Genomic DNA, 27,189 nt, shown 5'->3' on the forward strand with positions numbered 1-27,189 from the left:
GTAGCAATGGAGCCATCCTCCCATTCAGATTGTGTTAAAAAGAGAATAGGTAATATGTCAATAAATACAATACATTCCTAAAGAGGACTGCATAAACTTTATTCAGGTTCCCTCACTTAGTGGGTAATTTATACCACTTAAAGAGTGAAAAGATTACCTGTGCTGCTCAACACATTTTCATCACATTTGACAAAACAAGAAAAATTTCGGCTGCAAATTTAAATATATCAAAGTAATGATTTAGTTCTGCTGTTTCTGAGTTGATTATTTCTGTACTCTGTATTGTAGTGACATCTTGCAGGTGTTTCCCCTAACGCAGAAACTATAGAGTGTAGTAGTCGTAGTTTGTGGTCTTATCAGTCTTCAGTTTTGTTATGCTCAGGGTTCTCAATTTATGAAAATTGTCTAAAGTGAGATTGTGTTTGTGTGCGCATGCTGACAGTGTTTCATCTAGGATTTTTTTTTTTTTTTTTCAGCAGCGGGGCAGAAAAAATTTGTTATATTGGGTTAGCATAGGCGGATCTACTATTCAGGCAACGTAGCTGATCGCCTTAGGCCCCCAACCAGTAGGGGGCCCCCAACCATCTGCCCTTGCACCAGTGAGCAAGGGCTTGGGCCACCAGAGCCAGCAGCACCCCCAACTATTCGTCATGTATAATTATGTCAGCATACCAAACAAACAAATAACAAAACAAAAAAGAAAGCCATTTGAATGCTGCATTTATATTATCTCTCCCCCACACACTACAATGGACTGTTCCACGACGACGGAATGAGTGTCAGTCGCTTAGCTTCATTTAGCACCGTTTAGCTCAGCTTAGCTTAGCATCGCTTAGCTCCGCTTAGCTGTTCGTTAGCTTAACTTAGCTCTCCTGCGTTTTTCACGCCACTAAGCTAGCTATTTTTACAGCTCACTTGCTACTTTGCACGTCGGCTATCGTTTATTTCGAACACATGATCGAACGTGCTTTCCATGAGAGCCAAAGTCCAGTGAGGGAGAAGTTGAGAACAGGCCGTTAATGCCTCTTTTAACTTTCTTCTTCACACCGAACATAAAATACACGACAGTACACCCTGTGGCGAAACAATGCAGTACAGTTCCAATCAGTCAAACAATAACACTCAACAGCTGGTTAACAGCATTTGCTAATGAAAAAAAATAAATAAATCTATTAACGACACCACAAGCAATGACGAAGAATGCTTTTTTTTTTATGGGGAGTAAAGCTTTCGGTTAGCGGTTTAGTGAACGTACCTCCGGTGAACATTTCAAAATAAAAGCACATCATGTTCGTGATATACAGTGGGGAGAACAAGTATTTGATACACTGCCGATTTTGCTGGTTTTCCCACTTGCAAGCCATGTAGAGCTCTGTAATTTGTATTATAAATAAATCACATTGTATAATTTTTAAATAATAAATTTGTATTTAACTGCATGAAATAAGTATTTGATACATTACCAACTAGTAAATATTTCGGCTCTTAGTTCTTTTTTAAGAACCCCTCCTGTTCTCATTACCGGAAGTAACTGCATCTGTTTGAACTTGTTGATTGTAAAAATGACACCTGTTCACATGTTCAAACAAACAAACTGCAACCTCTCCACAATGGCCAAGACCAAAGAGCTGTGTAAGGACATCAGGGATAAAATAATAAACCTGCACAAGGCCGGGATGGGCTACAGGAAAATAAGCAAGCAGCTTGTTGAGAAGGTAACAACTGTTGGAGCGATTATTAGAAAATGAAAGTTCAAGTTGACGGTCAATCTGCCTGGTTCTGGGGCTCCATGCAAAATCTCACTGGGGCATCACTGATCATGAGGAAGGTGAGGGATCAGCCCAGAACTACACTGCAGGACCTGGTCAATGACCTGAAGAGAGCTGGAACCACAGTCTCGAAGAAAACCATCGGAAAAACATGACGCCGTCATGGATTAAAATCCTACAGCACACGCAAGGTCCCGCTGCTAGAGCTAGTGCATGTCCAGACACGTCTGAAGTTTGCCACTGACCATCTGGACGATCCAGAGGAGCAATGGGAGAAGGTCATGTGGTCGGATGAGACCGAAATTGAACTTTTTGGTCTAAACTCGGCTCCTCGTGTTTGCAGGAAAAAGAAGCATGAGTACAACCCCAAGAACACCATCCCACCCGTGAAACATGAAGGAGAAAACATCATTTTTTGGGGCTGCTTCTCTGCCAAGGGTACAGGACGACTGCACCGTATTGAGGGGAGGATGGATGGGGCTATGTATCGCCAGATCTTGGCTGACAACCTCCTTCCTTCAGTGAGAGCCCTGAAGATGGGTCGTGGCTGGGTCTTCCAGCATGACAACGACCCAAAGCACACAGCCAAGGCAACTAAAGAGTGGCTCCGTAAGAAACATCTTAAGGTCCTGGAGTGGCCTACCCAGTCACCAGATCTGAACCCGATAGAAAATCAATGGAGGAAGCTGAAAGTCCGTGTTGCCCGGCAGCAGCCCCGAAACCCAAAGGCTCTGGAGAAGATCTGCATGGAGGAGTGGGCCAAAATCCCTGCTGCAGTGTGTGCAAACCTTGTCAAGGACTACAGGAAACGTTTGGTATCTGTAATAGCAAACAAAGGTTTCTGTACCAAATATTAAGTTCGATTTTTGTGATGTATCAAATACTTATTTCATGCAATTAAATGCAAATTTATTATTTAAAAATCATACAACATGATTTTCTGTTTTTTTTTTTTGTATTAGATTCCGTCCCTCACAGTTGAAGAGAATTTATGATACAAATTACAGACCTCTACATGCTTTGCAAGTGGGAAAACCAGCAAAATCTGCTGTGTATCAAATACTTGTTCTCCCCACTGTAAATAACAATTTCTGGAGTTAATCCCACATACTTCAGAATTAATATTATAATACGTTGAGTAAATACTACAGAATAAAGATTCTACACTAAGAATAGCTTTCAAATGACACTCTTTATGACAAATATGATTGGCAATGAATAATTATTGTAATTATTATACTACTATTATATATATTAGTATACTATAATAATAATGCTAGAATTTTTTTTTTAAGAATTATTTTGAATACTGTTGGAAAGGCAAAGTTGGTGTTCTGAATCTGTTTACGTTCCATTCTTTTGCACAAGTAAATGCTATCAGCATTTAACCTCATTGTTTATTTGTGATTAATTATTGTTATTTACATGATTATTTGTACTTCATTAAAGAATGTAAGTGTTCCAAAATGGTTTTGTGAATTAATAAGCGTCAACAAAAATTTAATTGCTAAATTAGTAAAAAGACGAAAAATATTAGATTAGTCGACTAATTGTAAAACTAGTCGGCTGACTAATCAGGAGAAAATTTGTCGTTTAGGACAGCTCTAGAGTACCGGAACATATTTCCTCCACACCCTTCTCACCTTTTTAACCCCTGACCCAAGAAGAGGGCCCCTGGATATTTTCGCCTTATGCCCCAAAATTGCCAAGTCCGCCACTGTGGGTTAGCGCCAGTCAACCAGTCTCACGAGGCTCCACTTTGGGCTTTTAGGCTCAAAAAGAGAGCGGGATGTAGGAGTGGAAGTCCCGAAATGTACATCATGTGAATCTGTGCTGCAAGACACATAAGCGGACTGGCACAACAGTAGAACACTCAACAAGCAGAATAAATAATTATAATTGCTTTAATTGGCAACCCTAGTGACCACACTTACTGTCGACCGGCATATTTATCTACTTAGTTCAGGGGTCTGCAACCCGTGGCTCTAAAGCCGCATGCGGCTCTTTAGTGCACAGTGGCTCCTTGGAGCTTTCTCAAAAATGTTTGAAAATGGAAAAAGATGGGGGAGGGAAACATATTTTTTGTTTTAATATGGTTTCTGTAAGGGTACAAATATGACACAAACATTGTTCTAATTCATTAATATTGTAATGAAGTTAGACAAGAGAGTAGTCACATGGTGTGTCATTCTCTATAGCAGTGTTTTTCAACTGGTGTGCCGTAGCAAACTGGTGTGCCGTGAGAGATTGTCAGGTGTGTCGCTAGAAATTATCCAATATCGAATTTTTAAAAAACATTTTTTACGTCATCGGGCGGCGTTGCAGTAGGAAGGAAGGAGGAGGTAGAACGTTGTGGTTGTGTGCAGATGAGCGAGGTATTGCTCTTGTTGCGTTCAATAACTGCTTGGATTTCTAGCCATTGGCTACCTTGCTGTCCGCGACAATGTGACCCCAGCACGTCTATTGTACATCATCTAATTAGACTCGTCAAGAGTCAATATTCACGAAAGTGCCCTTTCCATTTTATCCATATGTGACGGCAGTCAATCCTCCCCCTGTGTTTTATTCCAACACATTGTCAATGGCAGCAATGTGGCTCACTGCTAGAAATCTGAGCAGTTCTTGAGCACGACACGAGCAGCTATCCTAAACGTCATCCCCAAACGAAACATCCGTTGCTTCAAAACAAGTCGATGGACATTTTGTTCGCCTTTGTGAAAACGGGCAACTTTTTTGAGAAAAGCTACAAAGGTAAATGAGAAAGCCCCCAAAGCCAGTTACCTTGTTGCTGAACTTGTTGCTACAGTGCCTTGCAAAAGTATTCGGCCCCCTTGAATCTTGCAACCTTTCGCCACATTTCAGGCTTCAAACATAAAGATATGAAATTTATTTTTTTTGTCAAGAATCAACAACAAGTGGGACACAATCGTGAAGTGGAACAACATTTATTGGATAATTTAAACTTTTTTAACAAATAAAAAACTGAAAAGTGGGGCGTGCAATATTCGGCCCCTTTACTTTCAGTGCAGCAAACTCACTCCAGAAGTTCAGTGAGGATCTCTGAATGATCCAATGTTGTCCTAAATGACCGATGATAAATAAAATCCACCTGTGTGTAATCAAGTCTCCGTATAAATGTACCTGCTCTGTGATAGTCTCAGCGTTCTGTTTAAAGTGCAGAGAGCATTATGAAAACCAAGGAACACACCAGGCAGGTCCGAGATACTGTTGTGGAGAAGTTTAAAGCCGGATTTGGATACAAAAAGATTTCCCAAGCTTTAAACATCTCAAGGAGCACTGTGCAAGCCATCATATTGAAATGGAAGGAGCATCAGACCACTGCAAATCTACCAAGACCCGGCCGTCCTTCCAAACTTTCTTCTCAAACAAGGAGAAAACTGATCAGAGATGCAGCCAAGAGGCCCATGGTCACTCTGGATGAACTGCAGAGATCTACAGCTGAGGTGGGAGAGTCTGTCCATAGGACAACAATCAGTCGTACACTGCACAAATCTGGCCTTTATGGAAGAGTGGCAAGAAGAAAGCCATTTCTCAAAGATATCCATAAAAAGTCTCGTTTAAAGTTTGCCACAAGCCACCTGGGAGACACACCAAACATGTGGACGAAGGTGCTCTGGTCAGATGAAACCAAAATTGAACTTTTTGGCCACAATGCAAAACGATATGTTTGGCGTAAAAGCAACACAGCTCATCACCCTGAACACACCATCCCCACTGTCAAACATGGTGATGGCAGCATCATGGTTTGGGCCTGCTTTTCTTCAGCAGGGACAGGGAAGATGGTTAAAATTGACGGGAAGATGGATGCAGCCAAATACAGGAACATTCTGGAAGAAAACCTGTTGGTATCTGCACAAGACCTGAGACTGGGACGGAGATTTATCTTCCAACAGGACAATGATCCAAAACATAAAGCCAAATCTACAATGGAATGGTTCAAAAATAAACGTATCCAGGTGTTAGAATGGCCAAGTCAAAGTCCAGACCTGAATCCAATCGAGAATCTGTGGAAAGAGCTGAAGACTGCTGTTCACAAACACTCTCCATCCAACCTCACTGAGCTCGAGCTGTTTTGCAAGGAAGAATGGGCAAGAATGTCAGTCTCTCGATGTGCAAAACTGATAGAAACATACCCCAAGCAACTTGCAGCTGTAATTGGAGCAAAAGGTGGCGCTACAAAGTATTAACGCAAGGGGGCCGAATAATATTGCACGCCCCACTTTTCAGTTTTTTATTTGTTAAAAAAGTTTAAATTATCCAATAAATGTTGTTCCACTTCACGATTGTGTCCCACTTGTTGTTGATTCTTGACAAAAAATTAAAATGTTATATCTTTATGTTTGAAGCCTGAAATGTGGCGAAAGGTTGCAAGGTTCAAGGGGGCCGAATACTTTTGCAAGGCACTGTAAATCCAAAGTCCCACACTGTGGCAGAGATCTTAATACTACCTGCCTGCAAAGCTATTGTCAGCGAGCTGCTCGGCCCTGATGCGGTTAAAGACATTGCTAAAGTCCGGCTCTCTGATAATTCTGAGCTTTTCAAGCCTAACTACTATAAAAAAATAAAAACAGAGACTGAGAGCTGTTGATGAAATTTCCTGCCAGGATATCAGCTTTGGATTCATATACACAGGCTCAAGTTTCACACTGAGTAAGTATACTAAATATTGAGAAACTTAAAATAAATATACAGTACAGAAAGTAATTTTGGAACATTTTTTGTTTGTGGTGTGCCGCGAGATTTTTTCCAATGTAAAAATGTGCCGTGACTCAGAAAAGGTTGAAAAACACTGCTCTATAGGATGCACTGCAGGGAAAATAAACATTTATTAATGAAGGCTCATGATGTATTTGTAGCCAACTTATTCATTTTGATAGTAGGCTAACATAGCTAATCTGAATACATTACAGCATGTGTTGCCTTCATTTTAAGGTTTATATAAGAATTTTAATTTTTTGCGGTTCCAGATATATTTGGTTTTTGTTTGTTTGTTTGTTTGTTTTTCTAGTACAATATGACTCTTGCAATATTTTGGGTTGCCAACCCCTGACCTAGTTAAAAGAGCAAACAAGAAAAAGTAACTCTGACGCAAGAAGGCCACCGGTTACTTACACCGTTGACTCCACCTTTAGGAATCTAGCCGTATATATGTGGTAACTATGAGGTGGACAGAAATGTACTGACAGCACAACGTATTACAGTTGCGCTGCAATTCTAAACGGAACGGCTGACAATAGTCAGTTCATATTTTTGGGGCGTGAGAAATGTAAGGTGTGGCACAGAATGTGAGAATGGTCTGAAATGTGTGAGAAACACTCTCGAGTTTACAACCCTGAATCTTGCTTAAAACTTAAAATGCCTATGACAGGATAGAAAAGGTCTTGAATAGCATTATTTTGTGAATTACAATCATATTTTGAGACAATTCAAGTATATACCGTATTGGCCCGAATATAAGACGGCCCTGATTATAAGACGACCCCCTCTTTTTCAAGACTCAAGTTTGAAAAAAGACTTTTTGAACACCAAATTGATTTTTATACAGAAAATAATTATAGTACATCCAAAACAAATGATTATAACAATATGTTTGAGAGAAAAAGCATGTTATTTTGCCTCATTCAAATCTTAATATCTGAACATTTAAATATATAAACTAAAGTGCAAATGAATGGCTTCTGGTTTTTAAAATGTAAAAGCGGCATGGAAAATGAATGAATGAATGAAATAAACCAATCTATTGTGATAAAACAACAAAATTGCAATAACTGCATTAACCATCAAAGTGAAGTCTAACTATAACTGTAGTCTTGAAACAAATCTGAATAAGGAAAAACATTTCAATAAAATCATGCAAACTGGTTAAACTTGAGAGTAGCTGAGATCTGTCATGACAGAACATCGCTTCAATGATATCTGGTGCCATCTAGGGTCGTGAATGGGTGTAATGTCTAACCCGCGAATATAAGACGACCCCCTCTTTTTCAGTCTTATTTCAATGCAAAAAAAAGCGTCTTATATTTGGGCCAATATGGTACAACAATTTGGCAAAGCGCAGATGACGAGAAATCAGTCTTTTTATCTGCTGTTTAGCCACGCCCGTCATTATAGCCCTCTAGCGTCCCCAGCTCGAGGATGACGTCGGCAGAGTCACGATTTCAGCCGATTTAGAATTCAGCCCACTGAAAGGGAAGATTCAGAACGAGGAAAATACGACACAGAGCAGCAAAATGTCATCATTGTTTCAATCTCTTTCAAGTAACATCCTAAGCATACATGTTCAACACGAATATAGTGTAATTTAATGCTTAATTACACGGCGAAGAAGTAAACAGTGAGAGAGCAGCGTGCAGTTTTTGTGTGCAGCCAACATGGCAGGATGTGACATGTCCGTCCATGATCAAACGTAAATAAATATTCCTGTATTTAAAGAAAGTTTGTAGTGTTTGCTTTGTAATCACTGTATTCGCAGCCATTTTTAACATCGTTGCAATTTCTGATGGGGTGCAAAATATGACAACAACAGGCACACGAAGAGGGCAAAAGGCCGTGTATAGCGCACTCCCGGCGGGCAAGCGAGGGGGTTGTGTGTTTCCGTCATAGGCTCTTTAATGTCCAGCTAATACCCTCATCAATTGAGATTTAAATGTAATATTCTTCTGTTTTAGACTTTATTGATTTTATACACACAGTATACTTGTATCTATTGTGAAATTTCAAAATAATAAATGGTTTTGTTTTGTTTACCTTTAATCATAGTTTATTGGAGTGGAACCATAGTGTCAGCAATGGTCTTTCAATAGTTTCCTGTAGTTTCATCTGCAGCTGAGCAACTTTTCATTAAATTTGCCTTAAAATAAAAAACAAAACAAAAAAAAAAGTGTTTACTTTTTGTCCCATGCTGTGAGGTGGACAAAGACCTGATAGACAATTACACATAGATGTGGTCCAAATAAGCAATTAAGGGCCTCCTCATTGTAAGCAGCGCTTACTGACTTCCTTCTCTATTAACATCTCCTTTGCTGCCCTAGAAAAGCTCTTTGTTTCCTACAGATTCATCCTGCTTTAATTCATTTCATCCCCAGGCTCTGAGGCACATTGCTTGCCTCAGTGGTTTTGTCTTTGAGGTCAGAGGCCATATAGGAGCCCCTATAAGCGGTTCGAATTGTCTGACTGTACAGAAAAGTGAGACTTGTATTTAAACAGCAGGGTTTTTCTTGTGTCTGTTCTTGAAAGTTAGCTTCTCAAAACTGTTTCGGTCTTCCTTCCATTTGTTATTCCAATGCTAAACCTTTTCCATGTATGTTATTATCATTTTGATGTACTGTATGTCCTTGCAGTCAGATTGTCCACGTAATAAAACATCACTCAATCTTCCCTTTCCTGTTCTCTTCTCTCAAGTGGCGTTGAAAAAACATCCCTCTAATGGCATGAGCCAAATCACTGACCACCATGACTGTAAAGTCCCAGAACAGACAGCACGATGTGTGCCAGAAGGGGAACTGCTACTTGAGGTAAATACTGTACATTTTAGTATATATTTCTACCTTGACTCAGTACTATGTTAAAGGGCATTGGATTGTCAAAGAAAATCACAAGAAATGTTTTAATCAATTATTTTTAAAAATCAAAATTGAATTGAAAGCAGGCACTTTGATCCGAATATTGATTTAAAAACAGTTACACAAGCAGAAATGCTTCCTACCCTCAGGTGCAAAGTGGGTGAACATTAACTATTAAAAGCCCTTTTTCTTTGGTCAGACAGACACCATACAAAATCCATTTTTCACACAATTTGTTGTTCAGGACCACAAGTGATTTGTGACCTGTGCCAAAAAAAAAACTTTAATTTTCATTAAGACTTTCTCAACACCAAATCAGGTGCTGCAAGTTTAGTTTTTCGTGGGACATAATTATTAGAACAACATTCTTTGCCATCCCTGTCAAAAATCATAAATCCACCAAAGCTAAAAAGTAATGTTTTCTGATTGTCCCTAGTTGTCTTTTACCTGCAGGCTCTGAGTGGATTTGTTTTGGTGATCACAGCTGAAGGAATCATTTTTTACTGCTCTCATACAATCCAGGATTACCTTGGCTTCCATCAGGTACTCAGACACTATAAGCAAGAAAATAAGGAAGACACCTGTCAGAATAAAGCATATATAAGACTGTTATCGTCCATAAACCTCTCTTGAACTACATCACATATTGTACACGTATAGTTCCAACTTTAATCGTCATTAAATGAGAGGATCCGAAGCCATTTTTCCCTTTTAATTTTAAACTCACTGCATAAAAGCCCTCATTATGGTGTTTTCCTGTCAGACAGACGTGATGAACCACAGCGTGTTGGAGTTGATCCACACAGAAGACCAGGAAGAGTTCAAGAGGAACCTGGACTGGGCACTAAAGCCTTCCATTGACCTTGGATCCCATTTGGACATCACAGCAGGTAGGCTAACCTCAGTTTGAGTCCCGTCAACACACTCATCTTGCCAGAAGTCATTTTTTTTGCTTCTTAATCTAATTGGAGGTCAAGAAGTGCCTTTAACCTCTGGAGATGCTGCACATGCAAACGCCCATCCTTCCTGTCGACACGTCACTTCCAATTATCTTCACATCAGCTGTTGATGTACAGACAGGCCAAGGACAGTCTTAATGTATTCAGCATCATTCTGTTTTGTGGTCATACATTTACTCAAGTAGATGGAGAGTCCGCTTCCTCCTACTATATGAGGTTCAACCCGGATGAGCTTCCTCCTGAAAACTCGTCCTTCTTGGAGAGATGTTTTGTGTGTCGTTTTCGCTGCCTACTAGACAATTCTTCCGGCTTTTTGGTAAGGTTTCATGAAAAAAAAAAATGTAACTGATTATCTTTTGTGAAATTATTGCCATTTACTGTGTCAGAGCGATGGGGCCGATCCGATCCAGTATTGATTTCGTGCACCAATACAAATTTTTAATTCAACTGGCACATATTCTTGTATATTTTGAGGCGCAGACTCAAGTGTCCAGTTCTTTTCCGTTAACAATGTCCAACATCTTTAATCCACACATAAAAAGCAAAAAAAAGCAGTACCTCCCAGCTTGCAACATTGATATTTGTAACTGTGCTTCCTTCCAAATGTATAGCACAACAAGGGGGCAACCCCCCCATCTTGTACAAGTGTTGCAAGAGGTAGAGGGCTCATTGATATACAGGTTTATTTACGGATGCGCACATGAAAGGCAAAGAGAGGTTTTCCCCTCCAAGTGTATGAAACCTAGATAATAACTAACCAAAATCAAAAACGCCTTGTCCAAGGACCCCTTAGCTTCACAACGATGCGCCTAACATATACTATAGGAAAGAGACACACAACTGCAGCAACACTCAGGAATTCATAACGGCAAGTGTTATTTGGAATTCAACTTTGCTTGACATTTGCAGTTTGTTAATTTTGTTTCTGAATAAAAAGAAATCAAATAAATAATGTTAAATCTTTTTAGTTTCCAGAGGATATAATATACACACGAAATAACGTACAGTATCTTCTAAGTCATTTTGGGGGGGGGCTTGAAAAACTTTGAATTTGTGTTTTTCTTATTATATTCTCATAATTTGTGAGCCCCACACCCCTCAGTTTTTGACTTGTTATTGACTTTACATTGCTGTGTACCGTATTTTTCGGACAATAAGTCGCAGTTTTTTTTTTTTTTATAGTTTGGCTGGGGGTGCGACTTATACTCTGGAGCGACTTATGTGTGAAATTATTAACACATTATAATATCATTTCACATGTTATTTTGGTGTTTTGGAGTGACACTGGTGGTTTGGTAAACTTGTTAGCATGTTATTTATGCTATAATTATCCGAATAACTCTTAATAGCTATGTTACGTTAACATAACGGCCACGTTCGCATTTTGTTGTTCATGCATCATGCAACATTATCATACTGTACACTTATTCAGCATGTTGTTCTCTATTGTATTTTTATTTTAAATTGCCTTTCAAGGTTACATACTGTATCTGTTCTATGTGTTGGATTTTATCAAGTAAATTTTACCCAGAAATGGACTGATACTCCGGTGCGACTCATATATTTTTTTTTCCTCTTCGTTGGGCATTTTATGGCTGGTGCGACTTATACTCAGGTGCGACTTATAGTCCGAAAAATACGGTAATGTGTATTTATTATGAGAATTGTCGATGCCTCTCCTACATTTTTCGAACGGCGAGGCTAGAATAATATTAAAGGAGGTGGGCAAGATCTGGTATCGGAAATGTATCGGCATCGACAAATATCCAAATATGTTATCCTAAATATTGGGATCAGATCGGAAGTGAATAAAATGTGGATCAGTGCCTCACTAGTCAGGCCAGTTAACAGCCATGGCACTTGGTTGTGCTACTTATGAGTCTCTTATGGGTCAGAAGCCACCATTTAATCCTCCTTAGGTGAGCTTCAATGTGGGTGGGAAAGGTCAATCATTCCTAACCTTTTGTCGAGAGGGTAAAGCACATGGAGAATTTGCTTTGCTGACTTCTAATTTACGTTCACCTTTAAAATTGTCTTTTTGGAAGAAACATTACAAATGTTTTCAAGTTCTCTTGTTATCATTAAGAAGATCAAAGTTCAGAGCTACAATTTCATGCTCGTGGTTTCCTAGAGTGACTCAAACTTGTGCCTCTCTTCCCTCCCAAAGTGTTTGCGTGAGCAGTAAGCCCGCTTTATGCTTCTATCTACTAGTCACTATGGCTTTGTTTTCATAATCCCTCCTGCTATTCAGCACCAGATTCCTGACATCATGGCCTTTAAACCCACCCAGATCAATTAAGCGCAGTTAACAGAGGGACACCAGACACAACTATTGTGTATTTCAGTTTGTGTGAAGTCTTTCAATCAGAAAGTGTTTGCTTTTGTAATGCTTAAAAGATAACACTACATGGATACAGCATAACTAGTAATCCACCAATTTGTGTTTTTTTTTTTCTGTAAACATTCAATTGAGTTGTGATAAATGCAACAAAGACATGCTGATTTGTGGGTAGGTATTCCAATTTAGTCTACTATTAAAAACCTAATGTAATCAGTATTACTCTTTATTTATAATGCTCTCTGAGGACCAATTCATTCAAGTTCAAACATGGATTCCATAACTGAGTAACACATGTTAGTAGTAACAACCACAGACAAAAACAAGTCTTAAAAAATGGCAGGCAACACAAAGAGGTGAATTCTTATGGATTTTGAGTTCAACTCTACGGGGCCATTTTCATGGTGACACCCTGACAAAAACACGACCCATTTGATTTTTGCATTTACATGGTTCCATCTCTGTTCGAACAATGTCGCAATTCCGTGTGAAAATAATGTATTATGCCAGGCCCTAGGGGGCAGCGCAGTTGTACAGGGCCACACCCAATGATGCACTTCCTTAACAACATCCTCATACCGGAAGACAACATCAGTCGAAACAATGGCGTCCACACGTGTTGTTTTTTTTGGTTTTTTTTTTTTTTTGTAAAATGCTGCAATATCAGATGCTTATGCTCAATAAGGCACAAAAGCACGAACATATGGCGCAACACACGAAAAAACAAGCTGACGTTCCGCCATGTTTGCTGTTGTGAATGTTTAGTAAAAGCGACTGCGCTTGCCCTAAGTGACATGTGTGAGTGCTCATGTCACTGTAGCTAGAGCATTCCATTCTTATGGTCGCGGAGCAAGTCCTTGAATTGAATCGTTCCAATATGGAGGCCGGAATCAAAAGCTTGCGTCTTTGCCTTCCCTTTTCAACGTCACCGTGTAAAGGCGAGGCCATTCCGCAACACAATTGTTGCGTCTAGGTGTTGCAGCGTCACAATGTAAACCGCTCCTAAATGTCTTTAATTTTGATACACTCACAGCATCAGTATAAGGTATGATAATGTGATCACACTCAAAAAAAAAAACAGACCACTGGTGCTGTGAATTTGTATTTTGAAAGCCATACAAAACTCAGAGTCAGTGAAGGTTTGACAATCTGATCACTTTAATCACAATGAGATAGAAAAACAGACCAAAACAGAAAATAAAGCAACAAAGCCCGTCCAGGAATCAGCAGCAGCTGAGTAACAGCTCAACAGCTGTACCCAATTAGGAGCTGGAGTCTCAGCTGGATAGCTCTTTCGATAATTAAGAAATAATCCACTTTACAGTGTAAAGTGCTTAAGACGATGCCAGACAGTGTGAAAACGAAGAAACCTCTCTCCCCTTTTTTAGGCATTGAGCATTCAAGGTCGGCTGAAATTCCTCCACGTGCAGAGTGAACTGCAGTGTGCCAATATACCAGGTGCCCCACTTCAGCTCGCTTTGTTTGCCGTCGCCACTCCTCTGCAGTCGCCAGCTATCCTGGAAATCAGGACAAAGAACATGATCTTCAGAACCAAACATAAGCTTGACTTCACTCCAATGGCTTGTGATGCAAAGTTTGTGGATTTTTTTGCACAAGTGTCAGTTGATGTTTTTGAACAAGCCATTATAAGCTTAGTAAGTATCACATTTTTGTTTTTCAGGGGTAAAATAGTACTGGGTTACACTGAGGCAGAGCTACGTGTCCGAGGGTCGGGATACCAGTTCATCCATGCTGCCGACATGTTGCATTGTGCTGAAAATCATGTCAGAAGTAAGTAAGTTACTTACTTATTAAAGTACATGTATCAGACAAAAGACCCTTTCACACACTTATCCCGATGAATTCCCATGTAAGGTGCTGCGGGATTTACTCGCGTCATAGCTTTCACGCATGGAGAGATATCCCGGGAATGAAGCGCGTTGGACATTTTCACAGATTTGTCCCGTATTGCCCACTTGGCGCTCTCTGTACGGGGGGGGGGCTGCTGGTGCGATTTTATAACCCGGACATTACGTCATTTTTAGTCGGCATCGGCTGTCACATTCTGTTGGTCAGATCGTGTTTTGTTGTGGGAGCGTTCCCGACGTCATACCTGCAGCCAATTCAAGCTCATCAAGACTGTATTTAAGCCCAGGCGATCCAAGAGAAGGGTGCCGAGATATTAACTTGCTGGGTGCCATTCGACACCTTGTACTCTTGAATTTCGTGCATTTGCTAGCTTTTTCGTCGGCCACCCTTGTTTTGAAATCCCCTACATTGTGCTGCTATTTGACTTTATTTATTTTTTCTGTTACCCTATTGGCTCTCTCCCTACAGTTTAGGTTAGTATTATTTATACCCGTCGACCTACTGTCACGGACCGATTGTATTATTCCACCTTTTCCGCGATTGCGTGTATTGTTGTTTGTATTTAATAAACCCTTAAACGCATCCCGTCGTTGTTTTCTATTTTGAGGTACAACTTTGTTTCTGCGGTAGCGGACTCTAACATCGACAACAAAATAAACCACACATTTTCAAAGAAGGACGATAGAGTCTTTCCTCGGCTCTAAAATCCAGTAGCAATTTAGTTTCGTTATGTTTTGTAATGTTATGTATGTTGTTACGTATGTTGTTAATTATGTTGTGTAAACTGTGTTCAGGTGTATGTGAAAGGGGTTAAAGAAATGAAAGAAATACAGTGTGACAGGACATATTTTACAGAAGCACATTGTCATTACTTTTCTGATTGTAGTGATAAAAACTGGTGAGAGCGGCCTTACAGTCTTCCGGTTACTCACCAAGGACAACAGGTGGAAGTGGGTCCAAGCCAACGCCCGCCTTGTTTACAAGAATGGCAAACCGGACTACATTATTGCCACACAGAGGCCTCTGGTGTAAGTGGAGGATTCCGCCTTAAAATGAAAATTGATAGTTTTTTTAGATATAATTGTTTCTCCTTCTACAGGGATGAGGAAGGAGGGGAACACCTGAGGAAACGTGCCATGCACCTTCCCTTCACCTTCGCAACTGGTGAGGCACTTCTCTACCAGACTGGTAACCTGCTTTATGGCTTTCCAGAACCTCTCACAGACAAAGCCAAAGGCAAGAAGGGAATCATGGAAAAGAAGTTCTCAGAGGATGGACATCCAAAGTCCTTACTGGAAGCGCTGATGAGCCAAGATCAGTCTGTTTATGTCTGTCAACCAGATTCAGAGGCTCACATGTCCTGCCCTTGCAGTACTTTTGGCAAACAGCAAGGTGAGACTGCTGGATTCGGAAATGGCTCGCAAATGATGGCAATATGCAACAGTGAAAAGTCTATGTGTGACCCACTGTTAACCACCCTGGACTCTCTGTCTCTGGACGGAGAGGAAACATGCTCCAACAGTGAACTCCTCAGTGCTTTGGAGAACCTCGGTCTCAATGCTGAGGACCTGGAAGTTTTGCTGTTGGATGAAAAGATGATCGCTGTAGAAATGGATTCTAGACATATCGCAACACTCTGCGAGCTCACTAACAATGATATCCTCTCAGAAATTCATGATTCATTTGAGAGTTTGTCAAATAGAGAAGAACACAATGACTTTGTTGGGTTTGGACTTTATGACTTTTCTTCATACTCTGCTCAAAGTGGCATCCAACAGGTGCAAGCACACTGTGTACCCACTACCCCCGCCACTCCGTCCTTCAGCGGGCAAGCGCAGCAGCTGCCCAGCAGTACAGGTGGGCTTCGGTTCCTCTCTGGAAGTGTAGACAGCAATATCCTTTCTGGAAACAACCACTGGATGCTTATGACAGAGAAAGACCACCACCATGACAACCATACCCCCCGCCATTCTTTTGTCAATGAGGAGAACAAAAACACTATGTCAACATTGAACTCAAGTGAGCATTGGCAGGAAGAGCAGATGGAAAACAGTCTTACTTTGTTACCAAACTTCCAGAACCTGGACAGTACCTTTACACCTAGTAAACATACTGCTTTTCTTCAAGATGTTGACAATATCATATCAAACACAGCACATGCGGGTGGCCAAGTTCTAAACGGCACGAATCTTTGTCCCTATGATCATTTGTTGGACAATGTGGAGCCAGCCCCACTAGAGGATCAGCAATCTCACAAGCTCCAGAATCTCCCACTCTACACATCTTTGGCTCCTTCACAGACCGCTGCTTTGGAGCTGGAGCAATTGGTGACTCTGGCGCAACCTTCGGTCGAGGCCTATAGTCTGTTCAATACCAGTAACACCACACAAGGTGCCCACAACCAGGTAAAAGTATTTTATACTGTACCTGTCAATTTTCGATAATTATTTGCATAATGACCATAATTAGTGAAGCTTGGGGAGCAATTCATTTCAAAGAGCTGACCAAAAAACTGGCTCATTTGGCTCCTTTTTTTTCTTTACATTTCCTATTTTATGTATATATTTATATAACACCTGAATTAACACACATATACTATACATTTTTGTGGGTTTAGGGTTTCTGTTCTCCATTTTCTTGTCTTGACATCTACAGTTGGAGCATAAATGATAAGTTACAGTCGCGTCAAGGGAAAGAAAATCTGAATCACTGTAATGGGAGTCAGCGTCACACTGCCCCCTTCATTCTTTTGTGCGGCCAAACGAAAACCGCAGTGTTCGCGAAGAACTATTTAAATTTTTGTAATTAGAACTACAGTACGTTCTTTTTACTGATCAGTGCAAAAAAGGCTATAGTCGCAATGATAAATCAGGAAGAGTGCTGAAAGGGGACTGCCTCCTTTATGACAGCATTGGAATTGCCTTGATTTAGACCAGTACTTATCTGAAATATATGCTGGGTTTTTTTGTTTTGTTTTTTTAAATAAGTAAAAAGGGGGGGAGTAGCCTGGAACTCTAGACTCACCGCTGTTCCAGCTATAGAGTCTGACGACTGTTCAGCGGATCAAATTCCCAGGCCGGAGCAAGCCACAGCAAACAGACAGTGGAGTGGACCAATCAGCGACGGACGGACGTGATGTTGGTAAAGTGTCAAGAAACTAGCTCGAGGACGTAAAAATATGAGGAGAACGGAGAAGTTAGCTAGCGTGAGACAGACTGTTGGTTTTAGCGACTCGATGTGTTTTTGGTCGTTTAAAACTGAATTTAACGCCGATAGGAACATATTCTTGGCTCTCCTGTTCGCCTTCTGTGTTGTTGTGGAGACGACTTCCGACGTTTATGAGTGACGTTGCTCGTTAAGAACTCGTCACACAAATAAACAAATCTGATTGCACGGACGATTTCGTTCTGGCTCTGGAGTCCAATAAGGAGCAGGGTCACAGACTCTATATCTGGAACAGCGGTGAGTCTGGAGTTCCAGGCTAGGACAAAAAAGCACATAATACCACATCATCCTTTGTAATTCTCTGTGGTTCAGTCAGTTGGCTAGACCTAATATGCTGCCCTGAAACGTCAACTAAAGTAGTGACTACTAGCTGAGCTGTTTGGCTGTCATAGAAAGTCATTTCGTAGAAGCTTCAGGCATGAAGCTCACTGTAAACTGTGATGATTTGACCAGACATGCTATGTAAATAAGAAATTGCTTCTATTTCTATGCTGTCTAGCTTACGTACTGTACATACATAAATCTTTTAAACATAAGTGAGATGTGAAATTTTCACAATAAATGGAAACAATCTATTAGTTTGGTTAAAGTTAAAGCATGAAAAGTAATGCTACTGTATTTTCTATGATAGAATGTGCCAGAAATAGATGAAGAAAAGTAGAGGCCGTCGTGAGGTTGGGTACAATAATGAATGGAATAAAGGATGCACTTGGCCCCAGAGATGGCTGACCTGGCTTGCATTCATTCACAAGCCTCTGGTGTTATTTTTCAGGGTCAGTGAATACTGCACCGCTGACCTACTATTTTCCTATCATTATTTACCTCCTGATGAGAAAGGAAAACTGGGTTGTTGTGGTGAATCATAAATGTCCTGAGCATCAGGCATTGTTATATGATTACTGGGTTTGTTTGCATTACACAGCTACACAGGACATACAGTATATGAGATGAAAGTTAGAGGGACTGAACATAATAAATACTGTTGTTTGAATTTCACATCTTTGCATTAATTCATTCACTGCCAGTCCAAGTCCATGGCCAGTCATTTTTAAAGCAGAGCTCCTCAGCTACAAGCTGTTTTAGAGCATTTTGACTCATCTTTATGACCTGTATCTATCTTTAAACACTAAGATATTTAAATGATTTGTTTTTGTGACCACCTGGTTGTGGTTTTCAGCTGGAGAATGGTTGCCTGCTCAACGTTGCCAATGCTACCTTCATCCGGACGTGTCTCATGTCCAATGGAAAAAGAGAAGTGGCAGGCAATATACAAATCTCGTGCACTGATGGACTCCCAGACACTCAAAAGTCAGGATTTATCATCTGACAAGAAGGTACCAAATTAAGAGAGAGAGACTCTGCACTATAAGAGAACAGCATTTCCTATCTTTTGTCACTACTCATGAACTGGTTTTACTGTTTGCTCTCATTGAATCAGTGTTCGTAACTAGCTTGGATCTGTGTTCACTTATTTCTGCTGGAATGGAAGGTACACACACTTAACTGTACATACACATGCTTGTTCTTGAAGTGACTATATGAAAAATCTTGAAATAGGTCTTAAAAAGACTTGAATTTACAAGTCTATATAAAGTGACTTAAAAAAGCAATGGATTTCAACTGGCAGGTCTAAAATTTATTTTGCACTGTATTGAGTGAAATTGTCATGGGAAATGTCCAAGCAGTAAAGATTACAGGTGTAAAGCAGTAAGATTACACGTTGCCATGGAAATGGCATTAAATTAGGTTCTAAGTGGTATTAAATGGTCTTTAAAAGTCTTAAACTTCACATGTTGAAAACTGTGGGAACCCTTTTCTGGTTCAGTCCAGGTGTAACTGACAATATTTGCAACTCCTATTTAGAACGCATGGAACGGTATTGTTGCCATAGTAGAAAAATAAATACAATACGGACACAGCCTTGGACCTGACTGCAAAATTGATTTAAAAAGGGAAAAAAACAGGAAGAAAAATAATCAGAAAGGCTCCCAAGAGCCAGGCAGCAACATTGAATAAGCTTCAGGAATTTCAAGCCATTTAAAAGGCGTAAACATGTGGAAAAAACGTGTCCAATAAAGCCATGGATGTACAACTCCTAGCAAAAAGTATGGAATCACCAGTCTCGGACGAGCACTCACTCAGACATCACCTTGTCCAATGCAGATTCTTGACTCTTGACAAAGTGATGATGCTGGAACTTTGGTTTGGTGCTGTTCCAGTGAGATTTACAAGATGAGTGCCTGAAGAAACATCAAAATTCCCTCAGTCCTTGATGATATGCATGTCAGGCAAAGGCACTGGGGCTGTGGTTAAATCTTCAATAAGTGCACAAGTTTACATTGAAATTTTAGACAGCTTTCTTATCCCTTCAATTGAAAATATGTCATTTTCTAAGATGACAATGCATCATGCCACAGAGCTAAAACTGTTAAAGCATTCCGTGGAGAAACTCATCCAGTCAATGTCATAGCCTGCAAATAGCCCAGATCTCAACTCTATTGAAAACCTGAGGTGGAAATTGAGAAAAATGGTCCACAGCAAGGCTCTGACCTCCAAGGATGATCTGGCAACTGCAATCAAAGAGAGAGTTGGCACCAAATTGATGAAGAATACTCATCAAGTCCATGCCTCAGAGACTGCAAGCTGTCGTAAAAGCCAGAGGTGGAGCTACTAAATACTAGATGTGTGTTTTGATTGTTATTTCTTTGTTTCTCATGATTCTATTATATTTTTTTTCCTCAGAATGGAGTGATTCCATATACCGTATATATCCCTGCACTTGCTCTATAAAAGTAACATTTACTGACCACCACGATGTTTTTTTGATTTATTTTAGTGTTTCTGAATGCTAAAAACTTGCACTTTTGAACTTTTTTTTATCAGTTTGTTCTACATGATAAAGTGTTTGAGTGAGTGCTCGTCCGAGACTGGTGATTCCATACTTTTGCTAGGGGTTGTAATTGTACCTTTTGGACATGATTCAAAAAGGTATGTTTGTAGAAACCTCATGGTTCATCCTCAAAAAGAACATTATACTTAAAATGAGAATGGTGGTGACAGCTTCACACTTTGAGATTTGCAGCTAGAACTGTGTGCTTTGTCAAGATTGAGGTAAATACGAACAGTTCCAAATACCGGTGAGTGTTATCACAAAACCTTCAGGCTTCCGCAGGAAAGCCCAACCCCAAAAATAATGATGTCAGGAAAAACTAGAACAACTAAGCTTTATTCAAGGTTAATCAGAGGCACTCTAAATAGTGGCAGCTGTGTGCTGACTCCATTTACCATGAATTTGAATGTGATTGGTGAATCGTGTGCACACTTAAGGCTGATTTATGCTCCTGCGTTGCGGTGATGGCGGACCTACAGCATTAACGCAGACCGGATTATCGACCCTACGCCATAGCCTGACGTGCACCTTCAAAAAATCCTGACTACGCATCAAGTCAACGCGTCATGACGTGAAAGTCAAAGGACAGTGATTGGTCCGCTCACAACGTTGTTTCCGGTTCAGCACAACAACACTGACGTTTTCAAACATTCGTAAACGTCTTCTGTGTCGCTTACCCTTCAACATTTGTATTAACTTTTGTTGTTCAATAATGATTAGCTGCAGCTGCAGATATACACGTTCCTTCACTAGGCTTGCCACCTGTCCCTTGAAATACGGAATCGCTCCGTAATTGGGAATTAAAAGTTGCGTTCCGTACCGAACCAATACGGGGCGACCCCCTGCGGCAGCGGGGAGGGGTTGGGCGGTGGTGCAACCAGCCTATGCACGTCTGTCACACACAAACACCTGCACTTATGAGCCAACAATAATGAACAAAAAGGGCAGGAGATATCAAAGACAGCAAAATGGTTATCTGCCTGCCTGCTGCTGTCTGCCCAACACTGTGATCCACTTCCAGGTTCGTTGCCTAGTTACCTCGCTCGCTCTGCTCAATGCACCGCCCCGCGCGTTTTCAAAACAAAGATGTTTTCAAAAGCAGACGCTCAGTGGCCTATACTACGAACCGAGTTCAACCTCCCCAGAAGTAATCCAGTTTACCATCGGGTAACCGGAGTTGACAAAACCTGGTTGTCTAGTTTGTGGTCAATCGGTACTACGACGCTGATTATGAGGTTGATTAGTCGAACCTGTGTCAACCCAGTCAGAGTTACTGCGCGTTCACATAAAAGGGGGCGGTGACCAGAGTCAAACACTACTTGTGACGATGGCACGGGCACCTTACTTCACGGAGGAGGAATGCGCGATGATCATGCGGAATTATGAGGAATTAAAATCCACCCTCACCGCGAAATCCAACAACGCTTCGGCGAGTAGAGCGCAACGGGTCTGTTGACAGCGAATTTACAGATCGTGTGATTTGTGAATGCGTCAATATGCCAGTTTACTTATGTCCATGAAAAGAAATAAAGCCTGCTGTCAGGACAATAAAATAAGATTTGGTACATTAACAGTAAGAAATAATTGTCACGCATCACCACACGAAACAGGATGATTGTATGTTTAGTCCCCTTGACTGTACGAATACGTATGTTTTTTTTTTTAGTTTGGGCCTAAAAAATCCAGCCCGACTCGACCCGAGTCCGATCAATAAACTTGATTTGCAGGCAACCAACCCCCCCCCCAAAAAAAAAAAAAAAATTATGTTATATTTGTGAGGACTCAGAAGAAGAAGGAAATGCGGGGATGCCATGCGTTGTTGCGTAAATAAAAGCCCGTCTTTTGTAACGATTTTTCACAGTTAAACAAGACTGTAAGATGCATATTCAATAAACATGTATATCTTTTATATTTGTGCGTCTGTCCTATCAGTGGATTTGACATTTAATTTAATCTCCTCGAGTTGGCAGAAAAAAACGCAAGTTTTCTCAATGTTTAAATAGTCTACATATTTCTATGATTATTATAAATGCATCAATTTGAAGCGTTTCCATACCCCACTCCGAATCGCACGGCATACAGTGTTCTTACGCAGATATTCAGCATCACCGATGGAATACATATATTGTCCCTGGCGAAAGAGCGCACGGACAGGCACACACAATCTGCGCGGTTGTGAGGGCCTGACTCGGCGGGTTACATTAGTGACGTCTGCCTAGATCAGTTGGCACAGGTAAAGAATTCCCTCAGCTGAAAATCTTTATCTTTCATGGAGAACATCTTCCGGGTACGCCAGCGGATTCTGGCGGTCCCGAAATACCCGTGCCCTCCGGAGAGAGCCCCTCACAATCCACGCGCCAATGTCGTATGGGTCGTCCAAGTACGCTGTCATTGTCAGGAGGACACGTCCGCGGAGGAGTGCTGTTTAAATAGAGCGTGGTTAATTGGAATCCTGATGTTAAGCAAGATCTAACTCTGACACGACCAGGTTTGGCGTGTGGCGTGTGTTGCCATGGCAACACTTCTCGGTTCCAACATATCCACCTTTCGTAGTCTCGCATAGCCGCGAACTTACGTCGCACGTGATAAAGTTACTCTCGAAGTTACCCTGCTAAGCCAGAAAACCGGCTTCGTAGTATAGGCCACAGGAGTCGGGACACCCCACCTCATCCTCAAAAGAGGAAATGTCTCCAAAAAATAGACTGGAGCGGGAGGAGGGTAACCCGTGGCTCGATAGTCACTGATGATTATTATAAAGCGAACTGCAAGGCAGGCAGGAAAGTTTTTGCAGTGTCTCACGGAGGTGTAAAACAGCATACTGCAGGGGCCCTCCACAAACGGAATATAAGATCCCAGAAGAGCCTTCGTCACAATTCTTTGTCCCTGAAACATCCCCTGAGCTTGATTTGGTATGTTATTATGCTCTTGTATATAGATAACATATAGGCTATATTCATATTTACCTTCATACAGTACATCTTGCATTGATAGGAGCATAGCTAGGCTATTTCAGTATTTTCAGGAATGTTGATTTTTTTTTTTTTTTTTTTTTTTTTTTTTTTTTTTGAAACATGCATTTATTATCAATCAATATGGAATGGATTTATATACCCATAAAGAACATCTTATTTTGTTACACTAACTAATGCTCCTCATTTGGAATTATTCCTAATAGATTAACAGCAAATAAACACTGAATAAATAGTATATATTTGCAGTAGGACTATCTATTGATTGATTAATAGTGATAACAAAATTAAAGCAATAATTTGACATCATCGCACGCCTACCTTCTAAATTACTGCAGCTGAGGTGACGCAGGTATACCACACAGTAAAACGTGGCCAGAGCTACAATAGTGCTGACTGTAGACACGGGCTCAAGTCAGAAGATTTTGATGTGATTCCAAAATGGTGAAGAAAATGACTTAGGGGAGAACAAATCAAGAGGCATTGTTGAAACAAGTCCTGGGTTCAAAGGCAGTGGGTGATGTGCTCAAGATCTAAACGTCACCCATCCCATTCTCCATACAGACCGATGCCTCGAATAAACTGAGCAGGAATGTTTCCCCTTGCTGTCCAGTACTTCAGTCCAGAGTCTGGGGTCACCAACAAAATGCTGGACTCGTCTGCATTCTCAGACGAGTCAGCTGCTGCAATTGTAGCTCTCCTGCAACATTCCCTTAAGAAATTTGGCTTGTCAATGGATCACGAGACCGGATTCAGTGCCAACAACACAAATGTTAATTACGATATTCATTTGCCTGGCTCTGCCAGACTATTCTCCCTGTATTTTTCAAACACTGAGAGAAATAGTCTGGGAACCATCCCATTAACGGCCTCTCGAGCAGGAACAAAATCAATCGACAAATCAGATTCGTTTATTTGCGTGATGTGTTCTTAACGAGCAACGTCACTCTTGCGCATCGAAAGTCGTCTCCACAACACAGTTGGTCAATGGGAGAGCCGAGAATATGTTCCAATCCACGGTAAAATAAGTTTTAAATTACCAAAAACACATCGACACGAGTCATTGACAACAGTCTGTCTCGCGCTAGCCATGTTGAATAAACTCCGCTCTCTTCGTATGTTTACTTCCGCGCGCAAGTCCCTCGTCCTTCCCTCGTCAGTTTACTAACGTCACGTCTGCCCGTCGCTGATTGGTCCACTCCGCTGTCTGTTTGCTGTGGCTTGCTCCGCCCTGGAAATTGTATCCGCTTGAATGGTGGCCAGACTCAATAGCTGGAACAGCGGTGAGTCTGGTGTACCAGGCAAATATTCATAACTTCGTTTTCACTAACCTGCAGAAAAAAACAAAACAATCTGCTGCAAGGAAACTGCCATGCCAACATAGTGCACAATACAGTTTTCACATCTAAAAATAGATACATTTCTATGCATTTTAGGAGTTTTGGGGATGCCCCTATTTTTCGCCCGTAAGGCTTGAGGCATGAGGGGGGCGTCCCTTATTTCTATTTCTGAAAGGTGGCAACCCTATCCATCACCATTGCCATTGCCGTCTATGACCGGAGGACAACAAAAGGAATTTGACAAGAGTCCCCCAAAACTGTACATAGACAACACCACACCCCTCTAGTGGCTTGGCGGTGAATTACAGAGCAACGCGTTCCCTTGACACAGAACTTCCAATGCTCATTGACGATATAGTGTCTACGCCGTCACCGCAACGCAGAAGCACAATTCAGCCCTTATGCTACCACATTATGTTAATTTTGACATTGATGAAAACTCTTGAAATGATTTCTTTGTCTCATTTTATATCACAGGAACTTGAACAGAGTGCGTACTTTTAAACGCAATGTAAAAGTTTAATCTTCCTTTGTACTATAAACCTCACTTTGTCTCAAGCTACGCATGAAGTTACTGTAAATTGAACTGTGTAAATGTGCCATAATCACACATATCACTTAGCGTTGTGTTTGTCATGATTTAACATGAAAATTTAATCTTGAAATAAGTTCACATAGTAACGTGACGAAAAGTGATACACTGTTCCTATTACTAGCCTTTTTTTGTGGGAAAGTATTTGTTTTTTTCCTGCTACCACCCACGTGGAAAACAGCAGCATTTTGACATGTATCGAGAACTGCCACTGTTGTGCACTTTTTGTTTTGTAAGTTCCTAACATCATCGGAGAAGCTGTTTATGACAAGATTTTTTTTTCCCCCACTTGAGAGACTACTGCCTTGTCGTTGCTGATTTAAACCTCATACTCATGGCGAAATGTATACGAGTCCCTCTTTTCATCCAAAAGACAAAATCTTGTTGGCTTAAAGTTTGTGGTTCTCTTAATTCAAAGGGAGGACAAAGAAACGTTCGGAAAAGAGAGGTTGCCATTATCGCTCTGAACTATTTCTTCTGAGTTAATGACCAGAATATGCTGTATGTCTTCTAATATTTTGTTGCAATGTTCCTGGAAATAATTTGGTATACCTTGAATTAGCAACATGTAGCATTTAGCACAATCTGTGAAATAGCACAAGTGTCTGCAGTGGCTTCATGATTAATATCACAAAACGCATTTATATGATTTGTTCATATCTTTAACAGCCTTATGCATACAGTATAGGCCTACATACTGTAAAAAAAATATTTCAAATTGTGCGCTTAAAAAAAAAAACAGTGGTCTGCACATAAATGCATATTTTTGTTGTTGTTGTTTTTACAAACACTTCATTAAAATCACCTAGGTTTCAAGTTGTCTCGTTGAAAACACAGTATTTTATTCAATGTTGTATTTGTAATGTTTATTAAAACTAGAGGACCGCAGTGGTGAGCAGGGACTCGTCATCTCCTAACTGATTAACACCAGCTTTGGAACGTCCTGGTTTTACTGCTTATTACCATGACTTTCTATGAAATGATCAAATAAACATTTCCTAAATGAATTGTCTTTTCGTTATGTGAAATAAAAATGTTAGGTGCTATCACAACCTGTCTGCTGTTTTTGAACTCTTTCCCGACACTTGACTTTTCCTGCATGCTCACATACTGTACACAATCCCTCCATCTCAAATGCAACTTAAACACCATTTCTGTGATTACATTTTTGGTTGACTTTTTACATTTAACTCTTCCATCGCACACTTGCTGAATTGATGCACTTTACTAGTCTTTGTATGCTTTTAGCACACTCCAGCAACACCCCCATCCCCCGCTGCAATATTTTTTCGCACCGGCACGGGTGTGAACTCACATTCATCCCAAAACAAACAAACACACACTGATAGCAAAGGCAGCTGCTTGAGATGCCTGCAAATGCCACATTTTCATCTCACCTCTCTTGAAGAATATGAGATGACTTACGGGGGCATGCTCAGCAGCAATTGAAGCTGCTTCGACCTCCCGAGTGCACAATGCTGCTGACGTTACATCTTTAATGACCCTTCCAGAATCATTTATGAGAGTTTTCTTTCTCCCGCAGTCTTCAGACACTAAACTTTGCGCTCTTGTGACATGATCAATCATCCAAGCAAGATGTTGTGTGTCCCACTTTAACTTTGTGGTGCCGCTGGGAGAGGCTGAGAGCAAGCGTG

General features: G+C 40.7%; 1 protein-coding gene across 5 annotated transcripts in view; it reads left to right on the forward strand.

Moving 5' to 3' along the window:
* Nucleotides 1–26,658, forward strand: part of LOC130911826 (aryl hydrocarbon receptor-like) — a 29,913-nt gene extending 3,255 nt beyond the window's left edge. Inside the window, exons 3-12 of one of the 5 annotated variants that reach the window (XM_057829403.1) lie at nucleotides 9,192–9,304; nucleotides 9,806–9,895; nucleotides 10,116–10,242; nucleotides 10,494–10,627; nucleotides 14,038–14,243; nucleotides 14,331–14,440; nucleotides 15,405–15,546; nucleotides 15,618–16,923; nucleotides 18,921–19,077; nucleotides 19,182–26,657. In XM_057829403.1, coding sequence (XP_057685386.1) covers nucleotides 9,192–9,304; nucleotides 9,806–9,895; nucleotides 10,116–10,242; nucleotides 10,494–10,627; nucleotides 14,038–14,243; nucleotides 14,331–14,440; nucleotides 15,405–15,546; nucleotides 15,618–16,923; nucleotides 18,921–19,070 — 2,378 coding nt within the window. In that variant the 3' untranslated portion in view covers nucleotides 19,071–19,077; nucleotides 19,182–26,657. Of the gene's footprint in view, nucleotides 1–9,191; nucleotides 9,305–9,805; nucleotides 9,896–10,115; nucleotides 10,243–10,323; nucleotides 10,628–14,037; nucleotides 14,244–14,330; nucleotides 14,441–15,404; nucleotides 15,547–15,617; nucleotides 16,924–18,920 lie in introns of those variants that run through there. The other 4 variants (XM_057829404.1, XM_057829408.1, XM_057829405.1 and 1 more) reach the window with 4 other exon arrangements.
* Nucleotides 26,659–27,189: the final 531 nt, after the last annotated feature.

Source organism: Corythoichthys intestinalis, chromosome 2 (genome assembly GCF_030265065.1).
Source record: "Corythoichthys intestinalis isolate RoL2023-P3 chromosome 2, ASM3026506v1, whole genome shotgun sequence".
NCBI lineage: Eukaryota > Metazoa > Chordata > Actinopteri > Syngnathiformes > Syngnathidae > Corythoichthys > Corythoichthys intestinalis.